We start from the raw sequence: 13,738 nt of genomic DNA, 5'->3' as shown, positions 1-13,738 counted from the left end.
TCGCTCGAGCCCAAGAGTTTAAGGTTGCTGTAAGCTATGATGCCAGGGCAACAGAGTGAGACTCTTTTCTCAAAAAAAAAAAAAAAAAAGAAGAAGAAGAGAATAGAAATCATAATCAGCAGGGTCAAGTCTCTATGACATCTCTGACCTCTGGAAGAATCTGTAAATGAACCAAATAGTACTTCTAGAAAAATCAATCAATGAATTTAAGTTCAATGAATGAACTAAAAAGCTGATTAGATACATTGAAAAGAGAGAATAAGTACTCTGAAAGGTAGATTCAAAGAAATCCTCAAAGCTATCGCAGAGAGAGAAAAAAATTACTTTTGGAAGAACAGTTAAGAGGCCTGGAGAACAGAATGATAAAGTCCAACATACTTCTCAAAGGAGTTACATAAAAGTAATATAGAAAGAGAAGAGAAGAGAAAATATGTTAAATAACAATAGCTAAGAATTTTTCAAAATTAAATGTACCACACTGTAGAAGCCCATAGTACCAAGCAAAAGCAATGAAAATCAATATTGTGACACATAATGGTGAAATTGCACACAGCAAAATAAAAAAGTACATATTAAAAGCAATCTGAAAGAAAAGATAGACTATAAAGGAAGGGCAATTGGACTTTAATAGACATCATATCAACAACAATACCTAGGAATATATCTTCAATTAAATTATACCCAACAAAACTGTAATTCAAGAAAGTATATTGTGTATTTGTTGAGGCTGTTTGAGGAGTACCAAAAAGTTCAATAATGTTTTCTCTACTTTTTTTGATTATTGATTTCCATGATTGTAAAAAAAGTTAAAATTTTAAAATACAATTTGTTAAAAGAGTGAGATTTCAAAAGGTATAACTTTGAAAAAAGAGCTAATAAAGAATGTACTTGGGAGAAGAAAGACTAAAAAAGAAGATAAGCAAATTAATTGCTAAACCTGGATAAATTTATGTAAATCTAAATAAACACTGACCTAAAAGAAGATTCCATGGTATACATATATCACAATTTATTAACCCATTCATGGGTTGATGGGCTGGAGTTGAAGAACATTCTTCTTAATAAAGTATTCCAGGAGTGAAAAAGCAAATATCCAATGTGCCCAACACTAATATGAAACCAATAGATGAACAACTACATGCCCACACCAGAGAAAAACACAACTAAATTCAAGTGGGGGAAAACAGGGAGAAGGGAAGAGATAGAGGGGAGTGGGGAGGAGGATCGGTAAGCTCTCACCTAACAGGCACAATGTAAGGGTATATGGCACACATCCTGGGTGAAGAGCTCAACTACAACTCGGACTTTACACATGAAAGCAAACAGTGTAACCTAATTGTTTGTACCCTTACGTGTATTAATCTGAAGTAAATAAAGTTAAAATCAAAGGACCACATAATAAAGAAGATTTTTGTAAAAATAGGTAACTGAATGGAAGAGGAAAAGAGGTCAGACCAAGATGAAAGTATTTGGAACCTTGAATTATTCAAAAGGAGAGAGATGGTGATTGAATTTAAACTGTTAAATTAATTTGACATGTTCATATTTAAGTATAATTACCAAAAGAAGACAAATATAACATATGAAAAAATGCTCATTGTCCCTAATTATTAGAGAAATGCAAATCAAAACCACCCTGAGATATCATCCAATCCCAGCAAGAATGGCCCGTGTCACAAAACCTCAAAACTACAGATGCCGGCATGGATGTGAAGAGAAAGGAACACTTTTACACTGCTGGTGGGACTGCAGTCTAATAGAACCTTTTTGGAAGGAAGTGTGGAGAACCCTCGAAGAACTCAAACTAGACCTCTCATTTGATCAATCCCATTACTGGGCATCTACCCAGAAGAAAAAAAAAAAATCCTTTTATCATAAGGACACTTGCACTAGACTGTTTATCACAGCTCAATTTAAAATCACCAAATTGTAGAAACAGCCTAAATGCCTACCAACCCAACAATGGATTAACAAGCTGTGGTATATGTATACCATAGAATACTATTCAGCCATTAAAAAAGATGGAGACTTCACATCTCTTTGTATTAACCTGGAGGGAAGTGGAACACATTATTCTTATTAAAGCATCACAAGAATGGAGAAGCAAGAATTCTATGTACTCAATTCTGATATGAGGAAAATTAATGACCTAGTACATAGTGGGGGGAGGAGGAAGGGGAAAGCAGAGAGAGAAGGAGGGAGAGGGTGGGAGTTCATGGTGTGTGACACACCTTTTGGGGATGGGACACAATTATAAGATGGATTTTATCTGACAAATGCAATCAATGCAACCTGGTTCTTTGTATGCTCAATGAACCCTTAATGAACCTTCAACAATAAAAAAAGAAAAAGAAATGCCCAATTCTACACAAGTCATGGAAATCAAACAACCTGCTGCTGAACAATTATTAGATCAATGATGAAATTACAATGAAAATTGAAAGATTCTTCTAACTGAATGATGAGGGGTACATAAGTGATCAAAATCTATAGAATTCAGTAAAAGCAGTCCTAAGGGGAAAATTCATAATCTTAAATGCCTACATCAGAAAGAAAGAAAGATTACAAGTTAACAATTTAATGACATGTTTTAAGGAACTAGAAAATAAAGAACAAATCAAACTCAGAGCCAACTGAAGAAAAGAAATAACCAAGGCTAGAAAGAAACTAAATGAAACTAAAAACAAGAAAATAATAGAGAAGATCAACAATAAAAAAAATTAGCTAAAGAAGTTTGTATAGAATGATTTTGCTTCATTTCTATATGTGATTTTGCAAATCCAGAATTAAACTAAATGTCCAGAAAATTATAAACAATATACTAAGGTACTTCAATAAAAAAGAAAAAAATGTTGGCTCAGCACCTTAGCTCAGTGGCTAGGGCGCCAGCCACATATACCTGGGCTGACAGGTTTAAACCCAGCCTGGGCCTGCCAACCACAATGACAGCTACAACAAAAATATAGCCAGGCATTAGGGCGGGCACCTATAGTTCCAGCTACTCTACTCCAGAGGCGGAGGCAAAAGAATCACTTAAGCCCATGAGTTTGAGGTTGCTGTGAGCTATGACTCTACAGCACTCTACCGAGGGCGACATACTAAGACTCTGTCTCCAAAAAAAAAAAAAAAAAAAAAAAAAGTTATGGAGCTGCTTAAAATGTGGTAGTGCTTTCCTATATAAATATGTCCCTAATATATCATTGAGTGAAAAAAGTAGAGTTCAGTTTATCCATTTATGTTAATAAAGTATATGTACTTATTTTTTATATTTTGTTTATTTGTAAGCATTTATTTATACATATAACACTTATGTTTATGCACGTGTAGAAATACTTATGTATATAAAACTGGTAACAGTTTTCTGAAAACTGGTAGTTTTTTCTTAAGATTAAAAGTACTTAATCTCTTATGATTAAAGGCTGGAAAAGAACTTATAGCTGTATGTTTTTATTTCTCTCAAAATGCTACCATTGAAAAAACTCGTAAAAGTTATAAAAAACAGGCTCGGCACCTGTAGCTGAAGTGGCTAGGGTGCCAGCCACATACACTGGAGCAGGTGGGTTCAAATCCAGCCCAGGCCTGCCAGACAACAATGACATCTATAACCAAAAAATAGCTGGGTTTTGTGGCGAGTGCCTGTAGTCCCAGCTACTTGGGAGGGTGAGGCAAGAGAATCACTTAAGCCCAAGAGTTGGAGGTTGCTGTGAACTGTGACGCCACAGCACTCTATCTAGGGCAACAGCTTGAGACTCTGTCTCAAAAACAAACAAACAATAAAATAAAACAATATGGAAATGTTTGTGATATAACACATTGATGAAAAGATAATAACATATTAATCAATGATTAAAACTATACAACACACACACACATATAAATGCTTGTAAACAAATATACCAAGTTATTAAAATTAGTATAATTGAGATGATGGTTTCTGGATAATTTTAAAATTCTACCTCCAAATATATTACCTTATTACTTTAAAAAATAATCACGATTAAAATCTGGGACCTACCTATAAAAAAAGACTTTTACCTAATCCTAACCATCTTATAGAACTATGATTTTATTATAAGTTTGAGAATTTCAAATTTTCTTACATCCTTAACTTCCTATTCTTTTTTGGAAGAAATTAGGGAGAAAATTAAGGGCATTTATTAAATAGGCACCTACTATAATAGAGTAACTAAATAAAAGCTTTGTGTTTTAACATTTACAACAGTCATATAAGGTAATTATATTGTTACCAATTTAGAGAGATTAATTGAATCATGGTAAAAGATGTTTAAGTTAACTTGCCTAAGGTCACACAACTACTAGGAAGCAGAACTAAACTTTCAGAGGCAATCTGTTTCATTTACACATTTGTATTCCTTCTACCACAAGATACTGTTTCCTGAATACACACGCGCACACACACACACACACACACACACATATATATATATCTCCAAACATCTTTCAAAATCTATTACAAGCAATGCCACCAGCTATTCTATCTGTTCTTGGTACAGTTTTTATTCTTGACTAATATGCCAAATTGACTCTGATATTTATTATGGATATTAACTATGGCTTGCATAAGTTCTTTGACATTCTAAAAGTACTTACTGAGCTATTAAAAATATTTGATAGCTTACGACTTGCCTTTCTTTTAATCAAGTGAAACTCAGAGCGATTAGAATGACTTAGTCACAGTCTCTTTCACTCAGACTGTTAATGAGTGGGGCAGAGGTGGTCAGGTAGGTGCATTGGTATTACTCATCTCTATCACAGACAGTTGAACAGCTAAAAAGGTGGGCTAAGGGACTTGTACAAAGGGGGCAGAGACTTGTACAAAGAACACCCATACTTCACCCTAGTAGGCACTTAAGAATGGTACCCAAGACAGCAACACTCATATCTTGGTTCAAAAAAGTGGCAGCAAATGCTACTACAACTCAGCACAGGCCAACCCATAACTTTAACAACTCACTCCTCAATATCCTCTCATGTTTATTCAAAGGGAGGCAGGGTGACACACGGTGACACTGTGATTAGCTTTGATCTAGCAATTCTTCCTTGGGACTCTGTCTTATAAAGAGGGAAATGGGGGTTAAGGTGTATGGCACACCTCTTGGGGGTGGGACACAGTTATAAGAGGGACTTTACCTAACATATGCAATTAGTGTGATCTAATTCTTTGTATCCTCAATGAATCTGAAACAATAATAAATAAATAAATAATAGCACAAGTATGTTAAGAATATATTTGCAGAAGTGTTTACTATAATTATCGTTTATATTGCTTAAACCATACCAGCATTTTGAAAATACCCATATGTCAGCAATACAGGTTGATAAAACTTTGATACATCTGTTATGGTATGCTATGCAGAAGGTTAAAAACAATATTGATTTGTTAGTCAGTAGTTAAATCTATAGAGTGACCTATATAATGAGATCTCATTGTTATAAAAATAATCATAAAACATTTATACATGTACACACAGTTATTTATATAAATAAATAAAATACAAACTGCTCAGATTTGTAAACCTGGGTAAGTGGCTATAGAGACTATTATTTACTTTTTATAATCCATTTTTGTATTGTATTTTTTGTGGTAGTCAACATCCCTATCCCTATTTTTTCTTTACTTGTGAACCAGAGATAATGAATATCTCATATTATGAGATATTTATTTGCTGGAATAAAATGAAATAACACATATGTAATGCCTGCCACTTAGTAGGCACTTAATATGTTGCACCATTATTATATTTTGTTTTCATACCAACAGCTTTCTTTTGTCTAACTATAACATTTGCTATAAAACAATACCCTCTTAAAAACATCCCTCAGTGCCCAAGAATCCAAAATGTACAGAAAAATAAAAGCTACCTTACTAAGTGAAATCAACACTGAAACTTTAGTAGGGATGCCTTGTCAATATTTTAACAGGAACTAAAGAAAACTAATTAAGATTAAATAAAAGTATCTAATGAGCACTGTGTAGATAGGAGTAAGTTCCTTAAATTTTCTAAGCATAATTGCCCTTCTTTGTAAAATGAGGTCAATAATAATAATTGCTCTTTTTTTTTCTCCCATGGGTCTGATGTAAAAGATAGTATTTGTGGAAATGCTTTATAATCTGGAAGTACCATACAGATAAAGAATTGTTTTTAAGGCTTGGCACCTGTAGCACAGTGATTATGACGCCAGCCACATATACTGAAGGTGATGGGTTCAAACTTGACCTGGGCCAGCTAAAAAACAATTGACAACTGCAAAAGAAAATAGTCAGGCATTGTGGTGGGCACCTGTAGTCCCAGCGGCTTGGGAGACTAAGGCAAGAGAATCACTTGAGCCCAAGAGTTTGAGGTTCTAACACCACGGCACTCTACCGAGGGTGACATAGTGAGACTGTCTCAAAAAAAAAAAAAAAAAAAAAAAAAGAACTGTTTTTAAAAACTAAGCTTACAGCCATTTATAAGCAAGAAGTTTAAAACAACATAAGAGTCAAATGAAAAAACTCCAGTGATTTACAAAACAAAGAGTTGATAAAGGAAGCTGTGGTAATAGACCATCACAAGATTCCTACCCTGGCTCTGATACTCTTTGGTTAGTCACTTAATACCTTTGGATCAATTTCTTTTAAGAATAATTATGGTAGTACCTATGATAATGTTTTTCAAACCTACCAGATCCAATAACTCCTTTCATAACAAATAATTTGAGACATTCCATTTCCTAAGTTAAAATAAAACTCTTAGACCACTAGCTATAACCAAATATCTAAGTTCCCCTTCCTTCTTTTAGCAATGGAATCTTCCCCCAAGCTGGACACCTAGAAATTGTATTTCCTATCATCCCCTTGACACTGAGTGTAGCCACAATACTAATTTGGGCCAGTGGGAAGTGACATTTGAAGCTTCGAGTTCATATTTTCTTCTTCAGTTAATTGTTTGTGACTTTTCTCTATCTTACTTTTTTCATGGGCAAGGATGTGGATATGGTAATCAATCTTTGAACATATAGATCAGAACCGCACATTTGGGTAGGGAAGGAACCTAGCAGTCTGGATGATCTTGTGGAGCAAAGTCTCCTCCTAACCTGAACAAATGGCCCACCTTTGTTAAAACATATGATAAAGTGATAAACTTTCACCTTTTATGACTCATTGTAATTTGGAGTCTTATTACAGCATTAAAGTCTGCACCCTATAAATACATCTGTCTATATGAATAATTTCAAAAAATTATAACTAAAATATAAAATAGAAACAAAAAAACATTTTATTTACAACTACATTTGAAGACATAATCAATAAGATAAATTCTAGTCATCCCTATCATGAATAAGTTTGATATAAGTGAAATAGGATGGCCAATGTTATTCTATACATATTCTACAGGAAAATATGCCAGCAGAAATACTCATAAACAGAAGAATAAAAATCACTCACAGGTTGATTAATAGCAGAGCAGACATTTCTATATGATAGGAAAGAAGTTAATCTTAAATGGAATAGAGATAATATTGCAAAATAAAATACAGATTATCTAAGTATAGAACATGAGAAGTATGATATTCTCCCAAATGATCTGGGCAAAATAATTCCCTATGGGATGACCTAATAACAAAATATCACAGAAAATAAATATATCAGACCACACACTTTTTTCTTATATTTTGAAAACCCTCAACTATAACTTTCAGTAGGTAAGGAAGACTATTTTGATGATAAATAAAAGAAAGAAAACGTTTTTATGAATTATGCTTTTATGTCTATTAATTTAGTAATATTTGATTTTAAGTCTATCAAAAGTTATCTCAAATTTCCTACTACACATTTATAACTACTTTCTATGTTTTTTCAAAAAGTTCTGCCTTTTATAGCTAAACATATAGTTTAAAATGTTATATTATGTTTAATAGAGATTAAGTAAATTACTCAGTACTTTTATGAACAATCTGTCTATTCCCTATCAACTTTTCTCTACATAATAAGCCTTCTAAATTTCTTGGCATTTGGTCTAACATGTTATGATTCAGTATTAGTTTCTGTTAAATCAATATACTATTATATTTTGTAATTTATTGAGAATAGCAGAACATTCAAAAGTCATTCCAAATATTGGACAATTGTGTTACATGGCCCTATTCCAACTATTTCAAGATATCTAGTAGGCCTAGGCCTTGCCTAATAAAATGACTTATATTTTCAAAAATTATTATAACCTAAAGCACCTCCAAAAATTTCTAAAATGTACCATGAAATAAAATAAGTTAGAAAAGAAATTAAACGGAAAACAAAGACACAAAACATACAAACTCCATTTTATTATTACTGAACTTAACAGACAAAAATTCTCTGTCAAACTACCATACAAATTCCTAACTGAGTACTCTTACTTTCTGTACATATCTCACTGCAGACCAATAGAAAATTTACAAGGCCATCTCTGGCTCAGGGACCACACTTTGTATGGCATTGTCCTAGGTACAGTAATACCTTCCTTGAGAACAATTGGTAAAAATAAAGCAATATACAGAAATGTTATTTATTTATCTTTCTAATGTTTAACTCTAAATATTCTTTAGCAAAGACTCAAATACATCCATCCACATTAACAATGCTGCTCCACTTCACATATTCCTGTCTAAATCTCCAGACATACACACAAGTTCTATTTCCTTTCTTTTATAAAGGGCAAACTTGTCTTCTATGATATTGAATTCTTCTTCATAGAGGAGCATAAGCATTGTTTAAGCCAGTAAAAAGTCCAGATTCCACTTACAAGCCAAATGGAAAAAATGATAAAATATTTTAAAACAACTCATAAAAATATATATTTAGAACACAAAAATAATGCTCTTTCATGCCTAATATCCTTTTATGTTCTTCCCCAGGTCTGTCTTGACCCAATCCACCACTCAACACTGGAAATCCTTACCACACACTTTCTTTTCCATTATAATGCCTTTTCTTGTGACTCTATTATAAATCCAGAAGAATTTGTTTTAAGGATCAACACTTTCTCTTTTTTTAGTGGTAAGAATGCCATCCCTTGAGGAGAACATCAAGATTCCTCCTATTCCAATCATATTTTTCACAGTAAGTACAGTTAAACAACTGTCTGTACACAATATTAAAAATAACATGTTAAATTTTAATAATTCTTTAAAAATGCTACTGACTTTATAAATTTCCATGACCAGTTTTCTAGCTTCAGAAAATTCATTAGAATGGCTGAACTTGTTGTCTATTTAAGTTTAAGGTAAAGTTTATATTAAGCTGTGAACTATAATTATTTAATTGTTCCATGAGTTGTTTCCACACATGCATAGTACATATATAAAAAGTTAATATATGAAAATATGTATGTCAAATCTAATTTAAATAAAAGCAATTTTTTACTTGCTTACTTACAACTATTGAATGTTCTAATTTCTGATAATTCTATAACACTAATGTAAGTAACAATATTAATTTTCTGGTGTCAACTTAACAAAGGAAATGTACTCAACTAACATTTAGGAACAAAAATTACTATATTTCATGTTTTAAATGATTTAATTTTTTAAACAGTATTAAATGGACTTTTTATATATTTTTATAAGGGTATATATGTTATATGCTTGAAAATTTTATAATATAAAATATGATCTTACCCTTTTCTTGGTCATCAATTCAACTTTGGCATTTGATTTGGATTTATCTGTAAGATAACAAAATATAGCTATTTCAAAAAAAGTGTTTATGTTCCTGTTCAAACACATACAGAGTTACACAATTAGAATTTTCTACTTTCTTATGCAATGATAATTGTATTTCATTTTTCATGGTCTTTTTAATTAAAATGCTAGTAAACTCAGCTTCCCGGGGCTTGGGGGGGGGTCAAAGTAATCCAAAAGTAACAATATCAGTATTTATATACTTATTGACAAATCTTCTCTCTTAAATTTGATTGGTTAGTTGGATGTCCTCCCTAGACTATTTAGTATATCTGATTTCTAAGATGTGCTCAGTTTTTGTGCTTTAGAGTACATAGTATCTAGAATTAAACATTATAAGTATGAGACAGTATAAGATATAAAACAATGTAAATGCTCTCAGACCCTCAATTTCTGTATTGATAAATCAAGGATAATAACTGTCACCTCACAAGTGTAGGTGAGATTTAAATAATATAATCTATGCAAATAAAAGCCCTAAAGCAACATTGGGCAGATAATAGATAATCAATAAATGCTCACTTCCATTTACCTAGTGAAGACATTAGGGAGTATGTGTGTGTGTATGTTTGATTTTAACTTTAGAATACTAGGAAAAATAATTTGATGGTGACATATTTCACTAGTATTATGTTTTAGGTGATTCTATCATTCTTTAATCTAAATAACTGTTCTTGTCCTTTTAACATATTAATAACTGGTGAGTAATGATAAAGTAGCAAAATGTTTCAAGATATAGAAAAAAAAAGATTGTTAAAATTTCATGAAGTATTGAGACTTAAAATAGGACCCAGTGGAAACTTATGGTAAGTTTTCTTGTATCCAAACACAAAAAAGTATATTTTTTCTTTGCTCTTTTGAAAACCTTTAAACTGGGGGTGGAGGTAAGATGGAAGACTGTAGCCAGCTTTCCACAGAGGCTCTTATCCAGAAGGAGATTTAAAGGACAGAAGTTTAGCAAGTAAGCTGATGGTTTGGAGCTGAGCCAAGAGAGAAGATTGAAGAACGTGCAACAACTTTGCTGAGGTGAGCTGCGACCCCAAAAATACAATCAAAATGTACAAAATCCACCACCAAGTGGATGGGAGTCCCCTCCCCCACAAGAAGGGCTTGAAGTTTACTCCAAACAAACAAGCAAGCAGAGTTCAAATGTCCTCCCACTCTATCCCTCGGGAGAGACCCTCTAAAAACTGGGCTTCCTACCCCTATTAGGGGGCATGGCACTCTCCTGCTAGGCATAAAACTGTAAAACTGTATAAAACTGTATATATTCTCTACCAGCAACTTTGAATTCCCAGGACTCCCCTCCACTCTCACCCCAAGGTCGGGAGGTCTGTCATCCATGGAGTTCAGATTCTTGGGCATTTTCATGAGAGGAGTGGAGGGGGAAAGGGCTGGTGCTGGTCTGTGCTGATTCTGTGGCATGGGAGTGAGAAAGATAGTCAGCTCAGAGGGAACAATACAGGAACTGTGGTATCCTGAGTTGCAGAGCAGCAGCAGCAGCAGTAGCACACACTCCAGAGGCCAAACTGGACAGACACGCCCTGTCTCCCCAGGTAACCAGAGGTTCCAGACATTTTGGCTGAGTGGACTTGCGAAGTTCTGCGAGTAAAGACAAGCCCTAAGTGGTACCGACCCGGGTGGAGCAAGCTCAGAGCCCACAGACTTCCAGGGAGGGGTTAGCCAAAAGAAATCTTCACGGAGCCTAGTAGCACCCAGCCTTTAGGGGATTATAGCTGAGACAAAGGCAGTGGGCAGGCAGAGGCTGGAATTGACACCTGAGTGTAGACTCTAATTGCTTGCTGCCCAGGGCTGAGTTTTTTAATCTGCTCTAGCAGTGTCTGACCTGCAGAAGAATTTAGCTGGGACAGAAACAAATTCTGTGAAGTTGCTCTGTCCTGTTCTGCAGCAACATCAACCAGGTATGGGGCTAGAACTGAGTGAACTGCCCCAGCCTATATTAAAAACACTCAAGGTCCTCCTGCCAGACTCAGATCTCCTGGTGACTCAGGTAGTCATAAACTCCGGGAGCAGCTGCTCACTGGATTGAACTGGGTCATAGCCCTGTGGGATTACCAGTGACTGGGTGCAAGGTGGGGAAGGAGGCATCAACCTTCTCAGACTAATTCGTTTGCTGGGTGGGTCATTCTGCCCTCATGGAACACTGGAGCGAGTCATATCTGAGTTGCCAGCAGACCCCTCCTATCCAGTTGCCAGAGACTTTTTGAACTCTCTCACCTGAGACTGGTACTGACTGGGACAACTGATTTGCACCCCTTGAACCAAGCAAATCACCCGAGGACTATCCAAAGTGGCACCCTGGGTGTATGGTTGAGGGAAAGTTTGATTTTCCTTGCCCAATTGTTGTTTGTGGGGGGCGGTGGAACTTAATTGCTGGTATTTCTCCACAGCTGAGACTTCAACCAAGAGTAACTGATTCACTAGGGTAGGACAAAGACCAGCTGAAAATAAGACAGAGCCACTTAGCCCCACCACACCAAGCAGGTCCCCAGTCTCTCAGGCCGTAACACCGTATGGATCTTTGACAAAGCTCAAGGGGAAAATCCAAACAAGGTAAAATAATCATGGGGCAGAATCATTGGAAAAGCTCTGGTAATATGAATAACCAGAGAAGATCAACCCCCCCCAGGAAAGGATGTGGCAGGTGCAACTGAAGATCCCCTTCATAAACAGATGGCTAAGATGTCAGAAATCAAATTCAGAATTTGGATTTCAAATAAGATTGATAGAATTAGAAATTCAAGGAGCATTCCAAAAGTTCACTCAAGAATTCAACAAATTCAAAGACAAAACCACCAAAGATTTTGAAACATTGAGGCAAGAGATTGCAGCCCTCAAAGATCTGAAAAATATGGTAGAATCCCGTGGTAACAGAATGCAGCAGGCAGAAAAAAGGATCTCAGACACATAAGACAAACCTTCTGAACCTGCCCAAGCATCCAAAGAGGAACAAAAATGGAAAGCAAAAATGGATCATTCTCTCAGAGAGCTCTGGAATACTTCAAAGAAAACTAATATTCACCTTATAGGAATCCCTGAAGGCGACGAAGTTGCTTCACAAAACACAGAGGCTCTTCTTCATGAAATTGTGAAAGAGAACTTTCCAGATATGCCAAGATATCGTAAAATTCAGATAGCAGACAGCTTCAGAAGCCCAGCACGACTCAACCTGAATAAGACATCCCCCAGACACATTATAATTAACTTTACTAAAGTTAATATTAAAGAGAAAATCCTGAAAGTAGCTAGACATAAGAAAACCATAACCTACAAGGGGAAGAATATTAGAATGACTGCAGATCTCTCTGCCGAAAACTTTCAGGCCAGAAGAAGGAGGTCATTGACATTTAATCTCCTAAAACTAAAATAACTTTTAACCCAGGATCCTGTATTCAGCTAAACTGAGTTTCATTTATGATGGAAAAATTAAATACTTTAATGACATTCACACATTGAAGAAATTTGCCATAACTAAACCAGCTTTTCAAGATATTCTCAGACCTATATTCCATAAGGACCAGTGCAATCCTCCACCACAAAAGTAAACCCACTCAGAAACTATTGATCAAATTCCAACTTCCACAGTGGCAAAAGGATTAAAAATGTCTACTGCACTTTTGAACAACTCGATACCAGGCTTCTCAATAATTTTAATTAATGTGAATGGCTTGAATTGTCCTCTGAAGAGGCACAGACTGGCTGATTGGATACAGAAACTCAGACCAGACATCTGCTGTATACATGAATCTCATCTTACCTTAAAAGATAAATATAGACTCAAGGTGAAGGTATAGTCATCTATATTCCAGGCAAATGGAAAGCAGAAAAAAGCAGGTGTTGCAATTTTTTTCGCAGATACAATAGGTTTTAAACCAACATAAGGAAGCAAGGATAAAGATGGCCACTTTATATTTGTTAAGGGGAATACTCAATATGATGAGATCTCAATTATCAATATCTATGCACCCAACCAGAATGCACCTCAATTTATAAAAGA

At 34.9% G+C, this 13,738-nt stretch overlaps 1 protein-coding gene across 1 annotated transcript in view; it reads right to left on the bottom strand.

Moving 5' to 3' along the window:
• The window catches only part of ZCWPW2 (zinc finger CW-type and PWWP domain containing 2), a 104,283-nt gene that overhangs the window by 12,716 nt on the left and 77,829 nt on the right, over positions 1 to 13,738 (bottom strand). Inside the window, exon 4 of the mRNA XM_012804838.1 lies at positions 9,658 to 9,704. Coding sequence (XP_012660292.1) covers positions 9,658 to 9,704 — 47 coding nt within the window. The remainder of the gene's footprint in view (positions 1 to 9,657; positions 9,705 to 13,738) is intronic.

Source organism: Otolemur garnettii, unplaced genomic scaffold, assembly GCF_000181295.1.
Source record: "Otolemur garnettii isolate 467f Iridium unplaced genomic scaffold, OtoGar3 scaffold00002, whole genome shotgun sequence".
NCBI lineage: Eukaryota > Metazoa > Chordata > Mammalia > Primates > Galagidae > Otolemur > Otolemur garnettii.
Note: the sequence above shows the minus strand (reverse complement) of the source record. Positions and strands in the feature narration are given on the sequence as shown.